This window comes from Erythrolamprus reginae, chromosome 2 (genome assembly GCF_031021105.1).
Source record: "Erythrolamprus reginae isolate rEryReg1 chromosome 2, rEryReg1.hap1, whole genome shotgun sequence".
Lineage (NCBI taxonomy): Eukaryota > Metazoa > Chordata > Lepidosauria > Squamata > Dipsadidae > Erythrolamprus > Erythrolamprus reginae.
The window spans coordinates 235560355-235575446 of record NC_091951.1 but is presented as its reverse complement, the minus strand read 5'-3'; the positions used below and the strand labels follow the sequence as shown (position 1 = coordinate 235575446).

Sequence of the window (15092 nt, the reverse complement as noted above, 5' to 3'; positions counted from 1 at the left end):
ATGCAATATATAATTTACACCGATGATTGCAGTACAATAAATTCAACACTACTAAAAAATACAAACCACATTCAATTACTCTCTGTAATTTCTACTGCAGATTTTTAAAGCTTTGGGAAGAGTTAGATTGGGGTAATCCAAATATCAAATCATCTTCATAGTTGCATGTTAGAATTCTATTGGGATTGGGGAAAGTGCAAAATGCTTCCTGGGAATCCCAACAACTTGGGTTGGTTTGTTTTTAAAGAAAATGTTCTAGTTCTTAGGGTTGTAAAAAATATACTTGAAAATGGTATTAGAATTGGAGGGGCTGCTTTTCAGTGGCTGGAATTAGTGTTTTGGTACTTAGCTTGCAAAAACCATAGGAATGACCGAAAAAGCCTTTTATCGTCCATTCATTAGTTATCCAATTCAAGGAGTGTGTGCGTATGTATTTTACAACTAATTCATGCCATCTCCCTCATTAAGGCAGAAGCCATTTCACATCTGATGCCAGACTCTCTTTCTTTCTTTCTTTCTTTCTTTCTTTCTTTCTTTCTTTCTTTCTCTTTGCTTCTCTTTTTTCTTTCTTTCCTTCCTTTTTTTTCTTCCTTCCTTCCTTCCTTTCCTCTCTCTCTTTTCTTTCTCTTTTTATTTATTGGCCACTAAATTTACCATAGGGAGATGCCAGAAATTCAATGCAAAGTATTTGTTCCCTATGCATACTGTTCCACATGTTGCAGAATTTTACTACTCAGTAAATTTTGGGTGTGTGACAATAGTTTATACTGTAAAATATTTGAGAAATTTAATAAATAGGTAAAAAATTACCATGCTAGAAGCTTTTGCATTATCAAAATAAACTGAGTAAACAAAAATAATTTTAAGCTAATACTGGAATATTATCTGAAAGAAAATTACATAAATCTTGAAACATAATTTTTGATACCATAACATATTGATTCATTCATACGGATGATTCACTCATTCATTCCATTATATAGCTCCCCACTCGCTAAGCAACTCTTGCTACCGGTAGTAATAGTGAAGACTCTATTAACATGATTGTACTTTAAGTTATTATCATCTAGGCAGCCATTATTTCATTCCAAATACAGCATTTGATCTTTTTTGAAGTATATTAATATCCTCAACTACATAGCCAACTAATTGAATTTTGGGGTGACATTTACCAGCAGTATTTTAGTGTTAAAGTCAATGGAACTGTATAAGATTGACATTAGCAAAAAGGCACTCTCCATTTCAGAAAACCATTGCTCTTTTTGAATGAAAATTCAAAAGAAACCCTGCTTCTTATCCTATGAATCTTGTAGTGAAAAAAGAGCTCTAAAGGTAAAATGTAAGATGACAAACTAAGACAATATAAACCTGGATCAGTTCAGATTCATCTGTCTTATATGTATGCTATCTACTGCTCCAAATCACAGCAATTCTCAAGGGCATCAAAGGAAGAAATTTCCTTCATCAAATAACTTGCTTTTTTAAAAAACTAAGAATTCAACAGTGCAACCTGCAAATTGTGCACTTAAAGGTTGCGCTATGCTTTTGCATGTGCAATATGCACATACAGTTCACTTTCTCAAATTTTCCTGACTAGTCAAAGAACCTTTTATCATGGGTGAGTCAGTTTCACAAGAATATGCTAAAACACAGGAGCTACACATTTATCCGCAAAATACTTATTTTTAATCTCCAGAATCACTTTTATGCAATCTTATCCTGCATAAAAGATAAGCAGAATTCAAATTCTGGCAACTGAACCAAGGAAAATTTCCATTTTATGTATATATATATATATATGTGTATATTTCTTAGTGCAGAATTAGTAACCCATACATACACAAAACTGATCACTGGCTTGTACTATACATGCAGTTTTAAGCACCATGAATCTTCTGTGCATCACCCTGCTCCTCTAAAAAAATCTAGCATATCAAGAATCTCCCTTCTTACTCTGTAAATTCATTAAGCCTTAGGTTTATTTCTGACAGATATACCGTAACTCAAAAGCTTAACCAAGCACTTTAATTCTTTTTTACTCTGTAAATATTATAACTAGTTACAAAATGTAAGAATAATGTTTTCAGATCCTGAATAACATGCCAGTTCTCACAAAGTGTAGTCTTGGAAGATTATTACTGAGTGGACATCCAAAATTATTCACACTTATGTTAAAACCAAGCAACTATACAGGAAGATCTCTAATTGAAAAGAAAAGACAAGAAATCAAGTACATATATAAAAGCACGCAGACATTTCTCTCTTTATCCCAGGAATACAGGAATCATATAGAGTTTAGATGCTGTAGGAAGATTAATGTTTACCCTAAAATAGATTTTGGGGTTGAGGGGAAGGGAGAGTGTGTCCCAACATTCAATGTTTAGGTAGACCAAAATAAGTATTTATGATGATGCCGTCTATCTATATGCTTGCCATTCATTCGAAATTTTAACAAGCTTTCAAGGACCTGCTCTCCATTTCCTTTTCCAACAATTGATCTAGCCACATATATATTTTTATTTACAGATTAATTATCTATGATAAGCCATGGATTACAGTACTTCTCTCTGCAGCCCAATTAGAGGCAGAATAGTCAACAACCAGCATTTTCTATTTTTTGGTTTTCTGGCTCAGCTCTTCCTGTTTTTTTTAAAATGCCTTTGGGGTATATATATATATATATAAAATTTGAACAGACATGCACATGTTCTAAAAATGTTAAGGAAAAAATACATTAAAAAGAAAAAAATAAGATTGGACTCAAACCACACAGCTTTGATCTGCGGATTGATTTTAGATCTGATTTCATTTTAAAATTCAATAACTGATTAAGTGGGCATATCTAGCTAATTCAGGTCATCCAGCAAAAAATGTGTACTTAATTTAAAATCAAAATTGTATTAATCTCATATCTACAATATATTTGTTTACCTTTCTCTCACATGCACAAAAGCACCATTTTAAAATGTGGCTAAGCAGGCTTTGGATTAAGAAAATAGTTGTAGTCATTAAAATAGATGGCTAGAGACTCAACTCTGATGATGAAAAATATTAAACGAAGACTGAATCACCAGAAGACAAGAAGTGTAGGTATTGTCTGCCATTCCATTTTATGTCTAACTTAAGATATATTCCAGACAGCATAGCTTTGGACTTGTTCGTATATGTTAATAATCTACAATTAAATCATCTACAGAGCATATGGTGATCAACAGCTACATTCTAATCCCACATGCCACAAGTTTCTTATTAAAGTGGCTACACTAACAATTCTGACAATCAATCAACACATTTTTTCAGAATAGCATTTAGACATCTATTATCTCAAATGTGATATTTTTCTGAGCTGATTTATATTCTGTACTTGACATAATTTTCAGAACAACTTGCAGAGCAACTAATTGCTAAATGAAACTTGCCATCCTACTGGAAACATCGCTTTCTTTAAAAAAAATGATCATTCAGGCATGCAATCATGTTAATTTTCAGGACACCAGACAGAAAAATATCATATTTTAGATGGTTTAACTTTAAACAGGTAGGAATGAGAGTCTGGTAAAAACATTAAAGTCTCCAAATGGCTCTCAATTAACTGAACACTTCACATGTCAATTCCAGGGAGTCAATGATCTGTCACCTTACTTGCAGGATTGCATAAACTGATACACATTTTTTTTTATGCCTTCAATCTTCTAGTACTGTATAAGCTATTCTGCTTATACCACTATTGGATAACAAAAAGGAGTTCTGATTTTTTTAAAAAATCTTCAGAGGTATCACTGCCAAGTTATTACGACATGTTCTCACATGTGAATATGCTACCGTAGTAAAATGTGTTACTTTTGGAACAGAAAAAAATATTTAGTTTTGCAAAATCTTTTGATTTTAATATACAGCTGGTGATTTTACACACACACACACACACACACACTATATACATACATATACACACATACACACACACATATATATTCATATACATACACACACACACAAAATGATCTATAATCTTGCAACATATGGTGTAAGGTGTGCGCACTAAGGATCCCCCCCCCCACATACTATAGCTTACCTGTGGGGGTTTGCAAGGCACATCAAAAGCCAACTAGCCTTAATCAGGTTGCAAACATAAGTACAGCACTGAGCAGCATTCAGTTAAAACTGACATTAAAAAAAAGAGATTTTATTCAATTTCAAAGTTCAGCCTCAGGATGTTTCCCAGCACCAGCCTTTTTCAAATGAACAGAAGAATTAAAGGTCCACCAAAGTTTATTTGCTTACGACCTCCGGTTCACTCCACTGACGTTTGTGGCATAGATTTTCCTACTGGATTGTAAATATATATGGTTGGGCACATACTCCATTCTCCAATCTATGTCCAATAAACTTAACAGAAGATGCTCCTTTAACAGAGATTTGTGAAAGAAAAAAGTGTTAAGTTATTCAGTTCCCAATTAATTTTCTCCAGCAAGTCAAGGACAGGCCTAGATGAGAGGTTTGTGTGGGGGAGCACAGAGTGATAATTAACACTGCACAGTTCATAAAGAGTACCAGTCTACAAACTGAACCACAGCAAAAAAATATATAGAAAAGTAATAATAACAGTCTATTTAGTTGTTCAGGAAAAAAATAATGTAAATGCTGGCTATACTTAGTGTAATGTGCAAGAAAGTGCTCTATTACTTAGGAGAAAATACACATCAAAATCCAGAAATCATGAGCTGATCTCCACTCCTTTGATACAAAGCAGCAGACAGGTTTTAACTGGTTGTTTTCCCTCCTTCAAGTCCATCCAACATCTTGCACGAAGAGACACACAGAAAAAACAAGGTTCACAAGTGCTACCAAGCTACCTCTAAATACGGATGGAATTATCAGGAGCGGAGAGATGTAATGTACACAAAAGTCTAATGTGCAAATTTAGTCACAGCACACATAAAGGACTGGACTTGGAATCAGTTTTAAGTCCAATATTAACTCTGTACTTGTCCAAATTTACAAGACTTGTTTAAAAAAAGCAAACACTCCAACTAAACTGAAGTAATTAAAAAAAACAGAGAGATGTTCCTTTGAAGGCAAGGGGAGCCTAGAACTTTGGCTGATATAAAGAAACACGACCACTAAGGCACCCAGAGGCAATCTGACAGTGCGTTGGAGAGAACTTGGTAGTCAGAACCACATCACCATGCGAGTAGAGTGAACGGATCTCTTGCAAGGGGGCGGCTTCTTTGGGCAAGCAGTCAATCAGTTCGCTGCACTGGGTGTCAAACCCCAATAAACGGATTCCGTAGCCATGTGGGGAGGAGATCATTCGGCCATCTGGGCTGAAACAGAGTTCTTTAATATAGCCCTGGCCTACATTGGCTTCTTCGATGCAATGAGTCAATCTGAGGGAACAGCGAGGGGAAACTGGCCGGACTGGTGCTCCTTCTTGGAATTCATAAACACAGGTCCACTACAGAAAGTAGGGGAGGAAATAACATTTAATGTTATATCAATCTAGATAAAGATACTGCATAAATCTCTCTATTTCACGGAAGCGTTCGCGTAAATAATATGGACAGTTTACCAGTGCTTCTTTGTTGTCTCCCATTTAAATATTAAATTCTAAACCCTCCCTAAATTAGCCAGGATTGGTTTAGCTGCTGCTATTTAGATTCATTCAGTAGCACTGTGCACAATGTTACGTTATAGTTAATTACATGGGCAGAAGCAATAGCTATAACTATGGTTATAACTTGTTGAGTTCAGAGAAATGCAATTTGCGAACGTAGACATTTCTTTTTAATCATTGAGTTCATATAAAACCTTGTCCTTTGTGAATTTTCTAATCCCCTTTCAGGACATCTAAGCTATTGGGCTCTGATACAGATAGTCCTCAACATACAAGAGTTCATTTAGTGACAGTTTAAAGTTGCAACAGCACTGTTATTCACCTTTATGACCCCTGCAGCATCCCCATAGTCACTTGATCAAAATTCAAACAGTTGGCAACTGACTTATAACAGTTACAACATTTTGAAGTCACGAGATCACCTTTTGCGACCTTCTGACAAACAGTCAATGGCAAAGCCAAATTCACTTACTAACTTAACTGCAGAGATTAACTTAACAACTGAGAAAGACCATCAAAATCGGACAAAACTCGCTTAATAACTGTTTCGCCTGGGCTAAATCCTGGTTGGCAAAGACTACCTTTGTCTATGCAATTCTACTCAATCCATTACACATTTGTATTTCCTTTTGCCTATCTCTATCCTGAATTCTTGGAACCAAAACAAGCTGAGAATATGACATTTTGCCATGTCTTTCAGACATTTTCACAAAGGATAACGTGTTAGAAACATAGAAGATTGACGGCAGAAAAAGATCTCATAGTCCGTCTAGTCTGCCCTTATATTTCCTGTATTTTATCTTAGGATGGATCTATGTTTATCCCAGGCATGTTTAAATTCAGTGACTGTGGATTTACCAACCACGTCTGCTGGAAGTTTGTTCCAAGCATCTACTACTCTTTCAGTAAAATAATATTTTCCCACATTGCTTCTGATCTTTCCCTCAACTAACTTCAGATTGTGCCCCCTTGTTCTTGGGTTCACTTTCCCATTACCTTGAAACGTGATGAGAATGAAGCAAAATAATGAACCAGATGTTCAACTGCGTTGTTTTCAGCCAAGCTCAGTTTACCACATCATTCAAATGATCCAAATGAAGCAAACACTGCAACTCAAGATTACAACTGTCCACGCTGCTCCACATTTATTCTGCATTTCTAATTCTATCAATGGAGTGACAATTCACTTCTATTCCATTATTAGACAAAAGACCTTCGGTTTTTCTCCAAGAACACGATCAACATACTTATGCACCATTATCATCGCCCTATTTTTACCTCCTGATCATCAGTGTTACTTGAACATCGAAGAAGTGTCGCCCATCCCTTGGGATGGAGCTGCAGTGATGTAATGCAGTTGCCCCGATCCCTCTCGCCAGGAACCTCTGGGGTGAGAACCTCAAGACTATTACGTGGAGATCCACCTAAGGGAACAGAACGGCATTGCTACAATTAACACCCCTTTTAATTCCCTCGTTGTCCAATAGGAAAGAGCACTTTGTGCTCTAAGCCCTTGCCATACAGAAGTCGCTCAGATTTTGCAATTAGTCCTTTACTTGTTTTACCTACCTTCTCGCTGGGTTACTCGTACTGTATGTTTCTCAGTACGTGGGCCTGAATCTCCTTGGTGTCCTGGTGACTCAGCACTTCTAGGACCAGGTGGAGTGACAGATCCCAGATCTGGGAATGGAAAAGCAAGATGAGGTGACATCAAACACAAAACCAGAGTTAAATAGAAACATAGAAACATAGAAGTCTGACGGCAGAAAAAGACCTCCTGGTCCATCTAGTCTGCCCTTATACTATTTCCTGTATTTTATCTTAGGATGGATATATGTTTATCCCAGGCATGTTTAAATTCAGTTACTGTGGATTTATCTACCACGTCTGCTGGAAGTTTGTTCCAAGGATCTACTACTCTTTCAGTAAAATAATATTTTCTCATGTTGCTTTTGATCTTTCCCCCAACTAACTTCAGATTGTGTCCCCTTGTTCTTGTGTTCACTTTCCTATTAAAAACACTTCCCTCCTGAACCTTATTTAACCCTTTAATGTATTTAAATGTTTCGATCATGTCCCCCCTTTTCCTTCTGTCCTCCAGACTATACAGATTGAGTTCATTAAGTCTTTCCTGATACGTTTTATGCTTAAGACCTTCCACCATTATTGTAGCCCGTCTTTGGACCCGTTCAATTTTGTCAATATCTTTTTGTAGGTGAGGTCTCCAGAACTAAATACCTCTAATTTATTAATTTCATAGCTCTGAAAACTCTTTTCAAAGTGGTGCTCCATTAATTATCAAGAAGATCGTTCTTGATTTTTAAGAACTATTCTTGTGTCAGGTATCATTTGCTTGCTTATTTCTTAAGAAGAATTGCAAAGTATTGCTAACAAAATGAAATTCAATGGTGAAAAAAGGAAGTTTCTACATTTAGGCAAGAAAAACAAAATGCACAAGTACAGTATATATGGTACATTACTCAATGGTAGTAACTGTGAGAGGGAGCTTGGAGTCCTAGTGGACAACCATTTAATAAATATGAGCCAGCAGTGTGCAGTAGCTGCCAAAAAAAGCCAACAAAGTTCTAGGCTCCATTAACAGAGGGATAGAATCAAGATCAAGCAAAATGTTAATACCACTTTATAATGCATTGCTAAGGCCCCACTTGGAATACTGCATTCAGTTTTGGTCCCCATGATGCAAAAAGGATGTTGAGACTCTCAAAAGAGTACAGAGAAGAGCAACAAAGATGATTAGAGGACTGGAGGCTAAAACATATGAAGAACGGTTGCAGGAACCAGATATGTCTAGTTTAATGAAAAGAAGGACCAGGGGAGACATGATAGCAGTGTTCCAATATTTCAGGGGTTGCCACAAAGAAGGGGGAGTCAATCGATTCTCCAAAGCACCTACAGTAGAAGCAAGAAGCAATGAATGGAAATTAAACGAGGAGAGAAGTAACTTAGAATTAGGGGAAAATTTCCTGACAGTTAGAACAATTAACCTATGGAACAGCTTGCCTCCAGAAGTTGTGAATACTCCAACACTAGAAGTTTTTAAGAAGATGTTGGATAACCATCTGTCTGTAATAGTGTAGGGTTTCCTGCCTAAGCAGGGGGTTGGACTAGTAGACCCCCAAGGTCCCTTCCAACTGTTGTTGTTGTTGTTGTTATTGCTCTTCTTCTTCTTCTTCTTCTTCTTCTTCTTCTTCTTCTTCTTCTTCTTATTATTATTATTATTATTATTATTATTATTATTATTATTATTATTATTATTATTACAACAGATGTAATATTAACAAAATGCCAAGACTTACCAGAATTTGATGTGGATCTCCTGGCTCTCAGAATGGGATAACTGACAACTTCTAAAGATTTGGTCAAGTCGAGATCATGCAAGATCAGAAGATACCCAGAAGAAGTGGAGATCAGCATTTTGGAGCAGTCTGGAGTCAATCTCATGCGCATGAGAAAGCGGGTGTGAAAGAACTTCTTGTGAGGACAGCCATCTTCTGTGCACCTAAATGTACACCCATCAAACCACATGCATTTTTATTCCATAATTTTAAGAAACCCAATTTTTAATCCTATGTTTGAGATAGTATTTCTCTTAAAGAATAATATTCATCTTTCCTCTTCCCATCCGACATAATTTAAAGAAAATCAAAGTGGCTACACAATCATTTTTCTACCGACATTTTGGCAGTGATGAGTCTCATCCTGAATAGGCATGCCAAAATAGTTTATTCAAGAACCAACTTTGTCTCTCATTCAACTCGAGCCCCAAAGCACCTGTTCCATCGCTTAAAAGAAGCCACAATATTTTGCTATGCTTCAAACAAACAGCAGTTGCCATGACCCAATACTATATTGCTGCTGGTAAGGTAAGACAATATGTGGCAAGTATTCTAGAAGATATTCCCACGCCTCTAATCCACCAGTATTGTATGTTCTAATGTAAAGTACTGGGATATTTTGCAGTGGTAACATATCATTGCTGCTCAAAACACCTGATTGGTTTCAGTATAAAAGTTCTAATTCTCCATTTTTATCTGTTTTATTTTTTATTAAATAAAACTTCTGGAATTATGGCCACAGTAAAGATTTGATGTGGTCATTCTTACTCATCTACTACCGTGTTTCCCCGAAAGTAAGACAGTGTCTTACTTTCTTTTTATCCCCAAAAGCCCCACTATGTCTTACTTTCGGGGTATGTCTTATATTGGAAAAAAATTGTCGAATTTTTTGTTTTAACCATAAAATTAACATTTAGACGCGGTGACGTATGGAGGGGGGGCGGCGCGGAAGTGGGCAGGAGGCGGCGCGCAGCTAGATGAGAGGGAGGCGGCAATACCCCCGTGTTTCCCCGAAAGTAAGACATATGTCTTACTTTCGGGGTATGGCTTATATTAGCCGACCCCCCTGAAACTCCCGATACGTCTTACAATCGGGGGTGTCTTACTATCGGGGAAACAGGTAGAATTTTAAAAAATGTTTCAAGATTCTGCTCCAAGCGTGGCTCTAAGTGGAGAACTTCCAGAAGCTTTATGCTAATTTCAGTTATGACAGTTCGTTTACCTTACAAGCAAGGGGAAAGAATAAAGAATGATAGGGAACGAATTTTGACCTACATCTGCACAAAACAAAGACATGAACCAAGAAACTCAAAAGTGTGACCATATCCTATTTCCATGCAGCTAGCAGGTTTTCAGAGAAACATGCTGGCAGTGTTTGTTGTCTTTTCAGAACTTTTCAGAATGAAGAAAGGGATCAATGAGGAATTTCTTTACCTGTTGGTATCCCAAATGATGACATTTCCATCAAATCCTGATGTTACTAGCAATCTTGTGTTAGTATCGTATTCAATATTCTTCACCCAGCTGGTGTGACCATGTAAAGTGCACACTTTTGAATCTAGCTTCCTCAGATCCCATAGTGCTACGGTAGTATCATCAGAGCAAGTTGCAAACAATCTGTTATCAAGAAACCTACATTTTTTTAAAAAAAAGGAAAGGGAAAGTATCTCATTAATGCAATCGAGTTCATATCAAACATCACTAAACCATAATGCTAAATGTTATCCTGTATTGATTAGAAAAAAATAATTATACGGTATAGAGCAGTGATTACCAATTGGTGGTCCAAGGACCAATGGTGGTCCGCAAGAAAATTTTGGAGGTCCGCAGAGAAATCTTTTCATTTCTCTCAATGAGCCTGTCTGGAGTTCCCGTGCTGCTGGCGCTTCAGTGCTTTGACTCCCAGGGACAGGCTGGGGTCCTTCAGGCAGTTAGATTGGCCTCCTGTTAGTGGGGAGAAGAATCCGGGGTCAACCTTAGCTTTGCTGTCCATTGCAAATGCTAGACTGGCCCCCTGCAAACTCTCATCTCTTGAGGAGCACTCACTGAAGCAGCGTGGGAAACTTCAGCTGGTCTCCTCGAGAGACAAGAGTTTGCAGGGAGCCGATCTAGCGTCTCCCTAAGCAAAGTTAAGGTTGACCCCGGATGCTTCTCTCTGCTGTAGTGCTTCCTGGACATGGTTCATTGCTCTGAACTCCAAGCGGCAGGAGATGAGAAGCAGCTCCTAACCTGGGTATGGGAAAGGAAAGGAGGGAAGGGAAGAGGGGTGGGAGGAGAGGGAAGGGAAAAAAGAGAAGGGAAAGGTGGAAGAGAAGAGAGGGAAGGGAAAGAAAAGAAAGAGAAGTGAAAGGGAAGGGAGTAAAGGAAAAGAAAGGAAAGGGGGAAGGGAATGGAGGAGAGGAGGGGAGGAAAGTTAAGGAAAGGGAAGAAGGAAAGAAAAAGAATGGAAGGGAAGGGAAGGCGGAAAAGAATGGAAAGAAGGAAATTAAGGTTAAGAAAACAAAAGGGAAGGGAAGGGAAAGGAAGGGAAGAAGGAGAGGAGAAGATGAGAGGAGAAAGGAAAGGAGAAAGAATGGACCAGGAGAAAGGAATGTTAAGGAAAGCTGGAAAGGGAGGGGTGAAGAGGGACAGCTCTGGAATATGAGATTGACTTTCCCAGCAACTTCAGCAAAGCACTGCCAGGCTGCCCGTCTTCATTTTACTTCACTCAGATTGACCGAGCTTCTCGAGAGAAGAAGCAGAAAAGAGGTTTCCAGGCTGTGTGCCCGAGCAGGCACTTTCTCTCGGGCCTCCCACACAGAAGCCCTGCAGAAGCAGACAGGTAGGCCTGAAAGGTGGTTGAGCTCCCCACTATGAGGAGCTGAGCCGCAGGATTTAAAAATATGAATTTGGTGGTCCCTGAGGTCTAAAGGTTTGGAGGCCCCTGGTATAAAGTAGTATCAGTTTAGTGCTTTTAAAGCATCTGACTTCTGAAAGACTAAAGAAGATCTCAAAAATGGGCTGTAGTGCTTGAGGTGAGAATTTAAAGACCTGCTAGTTTAAGAAATATCAGAAGAAGCTTTCTAAGGTAGCCAATTTTACATTTGGTTTATTTAGTAAGAATGTATTAGAGGCACCGTTACTATGTCATTTCACAATCTGTGAAAAAATGCCTCATTTGAAAAGAAAAGCAAATTTTAAAAGACTATAAATTATGTTCAATTATTAATTTAATTTAATTTATTAGATTTGTATGCTGCCTGTCTCCGAAGACTCTTGCATATGTCCTCGTTTTAATCAATGTTTGTTTGCTAGTTACTAAGAAAGAAATGTGTTCAGTCAAATTTGAAACCAAGTTTTCCAGGACTGCCTTCTGCTCCACGAATCCCAGCGACCAGTTAGGTCCCACAGAGTTGGCCTTCTCCGGGTCCCGTCGACTAAACAATGCCATTTGGTGGGACCCAGGGGAAGAGCCTTCTCTGTGGCGGCCCCGGCCCTCTGGAATCAACTCCCCCGTCCGCAAGATGTTGAAGACCTATCTATGTCGCCAGGCATGGGGGGAATAACTATCTCTTCCCCCACCACCACCTTTTTTTCCTGACTGTAATATATGAGAATGGTGTGATTGTGCAGTATGATTGCTTTTAATATCTATGGGTTTTAAATCTCATTTTTTAACTTTATTGGATTTGTATTCTATGTATTGTATTGTTGTTGTTGTGAGCCACCCCGAGTCTTCGGAGAGGGGCGGCATACAAATCTAATAAATCTTAATCTTAAATCTTAATCTTTTCATGTTGGTTTTATATATTTTTCTTTGCATCCTTATTCTCCATTTGGAATTACATCTGCCTCACATTCATTCCTATTGCTACAGTTTTTGAACTCTAATTATTACTCTGGTTTGTGATCCCCTTGGGTAGGAGGAAGAACTGGCAGGAATTCAACACATTTCCTTACCCAATCTGTGAGATTCTTGGGCACAGATTCTTGGCGCTAACTCTTGTAGAAGATGGATAAATAATTCCAGGACCTGAAAGCACAGGACCCCTCTATAAAGACTGAGGCTCCTACAATACTCATCCAGATTACCTACTCATCAAAAGTGGGTTACATTTACTTTCCCTACCAATTCTGGTCATGATGGAGGAGTGCTTTTTGCCATGTCATGTCGTGCAAAAGACCCAGAAATGACCCCCTGTGCATGCACAGAAGTTTTTTCCCTAAACCGTGGCGACCGGACGACCGGTTTGGGAATGTGGACTGCTGGTCATCGCTGCCGGTTCAGCAAGCAGGAGTAAATTTCTGCTACCGGTTCTAAAGCTGTTGGGACCTAGAGGTGAAGCTCTAGGTGACTTGTGAGTTCGATTGTAAGTAGAGGCAGATCTAGAGTTTCCTGCTTGGGCAGGGAGTTGGACTAGATGACTTCCAATTGTGTTAATCTGTTAAAGAACCTGTCTGAACTGGCAACAACCCACCACTGCTACTCATGGGCCGCAGCGATGTGGCTTGAGTCTCCACAAAGACATGAATGTAATATAACGAATTATGATACCAATTGATGAGCGCAAGAAAAACAAACATTCTGAACGACAACTAATTTGGATAACATTACAACTTCATCCTTCGCTAGTTTTAAGAGTTCAATGAAACAAGTATTAAAATTTTAATAATTGACAACCGATTTTCACTTGCCAGGAGACTAACCTGATGTTGTTTACACAGTCCTCATGAGCAGTGGAAAGGGTTTTGATGTGCTTTGAAGAGATAGGATCAAACAGCAGAACTTCTGTCTGTTCACAAGCAACAGTTAGCACTGACCTGGACAGCAAAGAGAAGCAGGCCTATTACATATAATAAACTTCACATTCTTTCACAAGAAAGACTCCAAAGGCTCCAGGCCTACTTAGAAATGAATCAATAATACGAATCCTGAGACAAAGCTCTTCCTTTTGTAAAACCAACCAACTACAGAATATGATTCCTGAGACAAAGCTGTTCTTTTTGTGTTAGATAATTTTCTTCCTTCTTTTAAATTAATAGGTGCAAAACCAACCAACTACAGAAACAAGAATGCACTGAATAAACAGAATAAAAATATAATAACGTTTGTTGTTTCTTTTAAGCCAATCTTGGCTTAAAGCAACTGTCTGGACAAGTCCTTGCAGTTTTCTTTGCAAAATGTTCACAAGTGGTTTGCCTTTGCCTTCTTCCCAGGGCTGACAGAATAGGATTGGCCAAAGTTGTGCAGCTGGCATTGTGCCCCAGGCGGGAGCAGAACACGTAGTCTCCTGGTTTCTAGTGTAGTTCTTTTAATCATTACACCAAACTTGCTTTTTTCAATAACGACAGTGTAATATTTCTAGCTAAAGTACTCTAAATTATGTTCCACATATTTAAATATTTCTTCCACTTGCTTCAGTGTTATGAAGCAGAAACTGTTTCATGAACTCTTCTAGCACTTCCGGTAAAAACTGGTTCTATGTACTGTACACAATATTGTCCAAAAAAAGGACTGAGCAGTAAAATGATTTTTTTCAATAATCCAAGGTTTCGATCAGGGAAATATCACTCTAATAATGGGAGAAAGTACTTTCTTCCCAGACAAAGTTCTATAGAAGCTTCAAATTCTATTTCTTTTATTCAATTCAATGTAGGCTCTACCCAAATTTAATTGACTCCTCAAATAGTAACATTAAGACCCAAACTATAATAAAACAAGATGGGATTTAGGCACAACAAAGAATAGAATAAAGTGGAATAGAATAGAATTCTTTATTGGCCAAATGTGATTGGATACACAAGGAATTTGTCTTGGTGCATATGCTCTGACCGTACATAAAAGAAAAAGATACATTTGCCAAGAATCATGTGGTACAACACTTAATGATTGTCATAGGGGTCAAATAAGCAATGAAGAAACAATCAATATTAATAAAAATCTTAGGATACAAGCAACAAGTTACAGTCATACAGTCCTAAGTGTGAGGAAAAGGATGATAGGAATGATGAGAAAAAACTAGTAGAAATAGAAGTGCAGACTTATTAAAAAGTTTGATAGTGTTGAGGGAATTATTTATTTAGTAGAGTGATGGCGTTCAGGAAAAAACTGTTCTTGTATCTAGTTGTCTTGGTGTGCAATG

General features: G+C 37.9%; 1 protein-coding gene across 1 annotated transcript in view; it reads right to left on the bottom strand.

The window, feature by feature from the left end:
- Nucleotides 1-4162: 4162 nt before the first annotated feature.
- The window catches only part of DCAF10 (DDB1 and CUL4 associated factor 10), a 29232-nt gene continuing 18302 nt past the window's right edge, over nucleotides 4163-15092 (bottom strand). Inside the window, exons 2-7 of the mRNA XM_070742256.1 lie at nucleotides 13657-13770; nucleotides 10405-10602; nucleotides 8932-9134; nucleotides 7184-7294; nucleotides 6893-7038; nucleotides 4163-5455 (exon numbers count right to left, since the gene is read on the bottom strand). Of these exons, the coding sequence (XP_070598357.1) occupies nucleotides 5087-5455; nucleotides 6893-7038; nucleotides 7184-7294; nucleotides 8932-9134; nucleotides 10405-10602; nucleotides 13657-13770 (1141 nt within the window). The 3' untranslated portion in view covers nucleotides 4163-5086. The remainder of the gene's footprint in view (nucleotides 5456-6892; nucleotides 7039-7183; nucleotides 7295-8931; nucleotides 9135-10404; nucleotides 10603-13656; nucleotides 13771-15092) is intronic.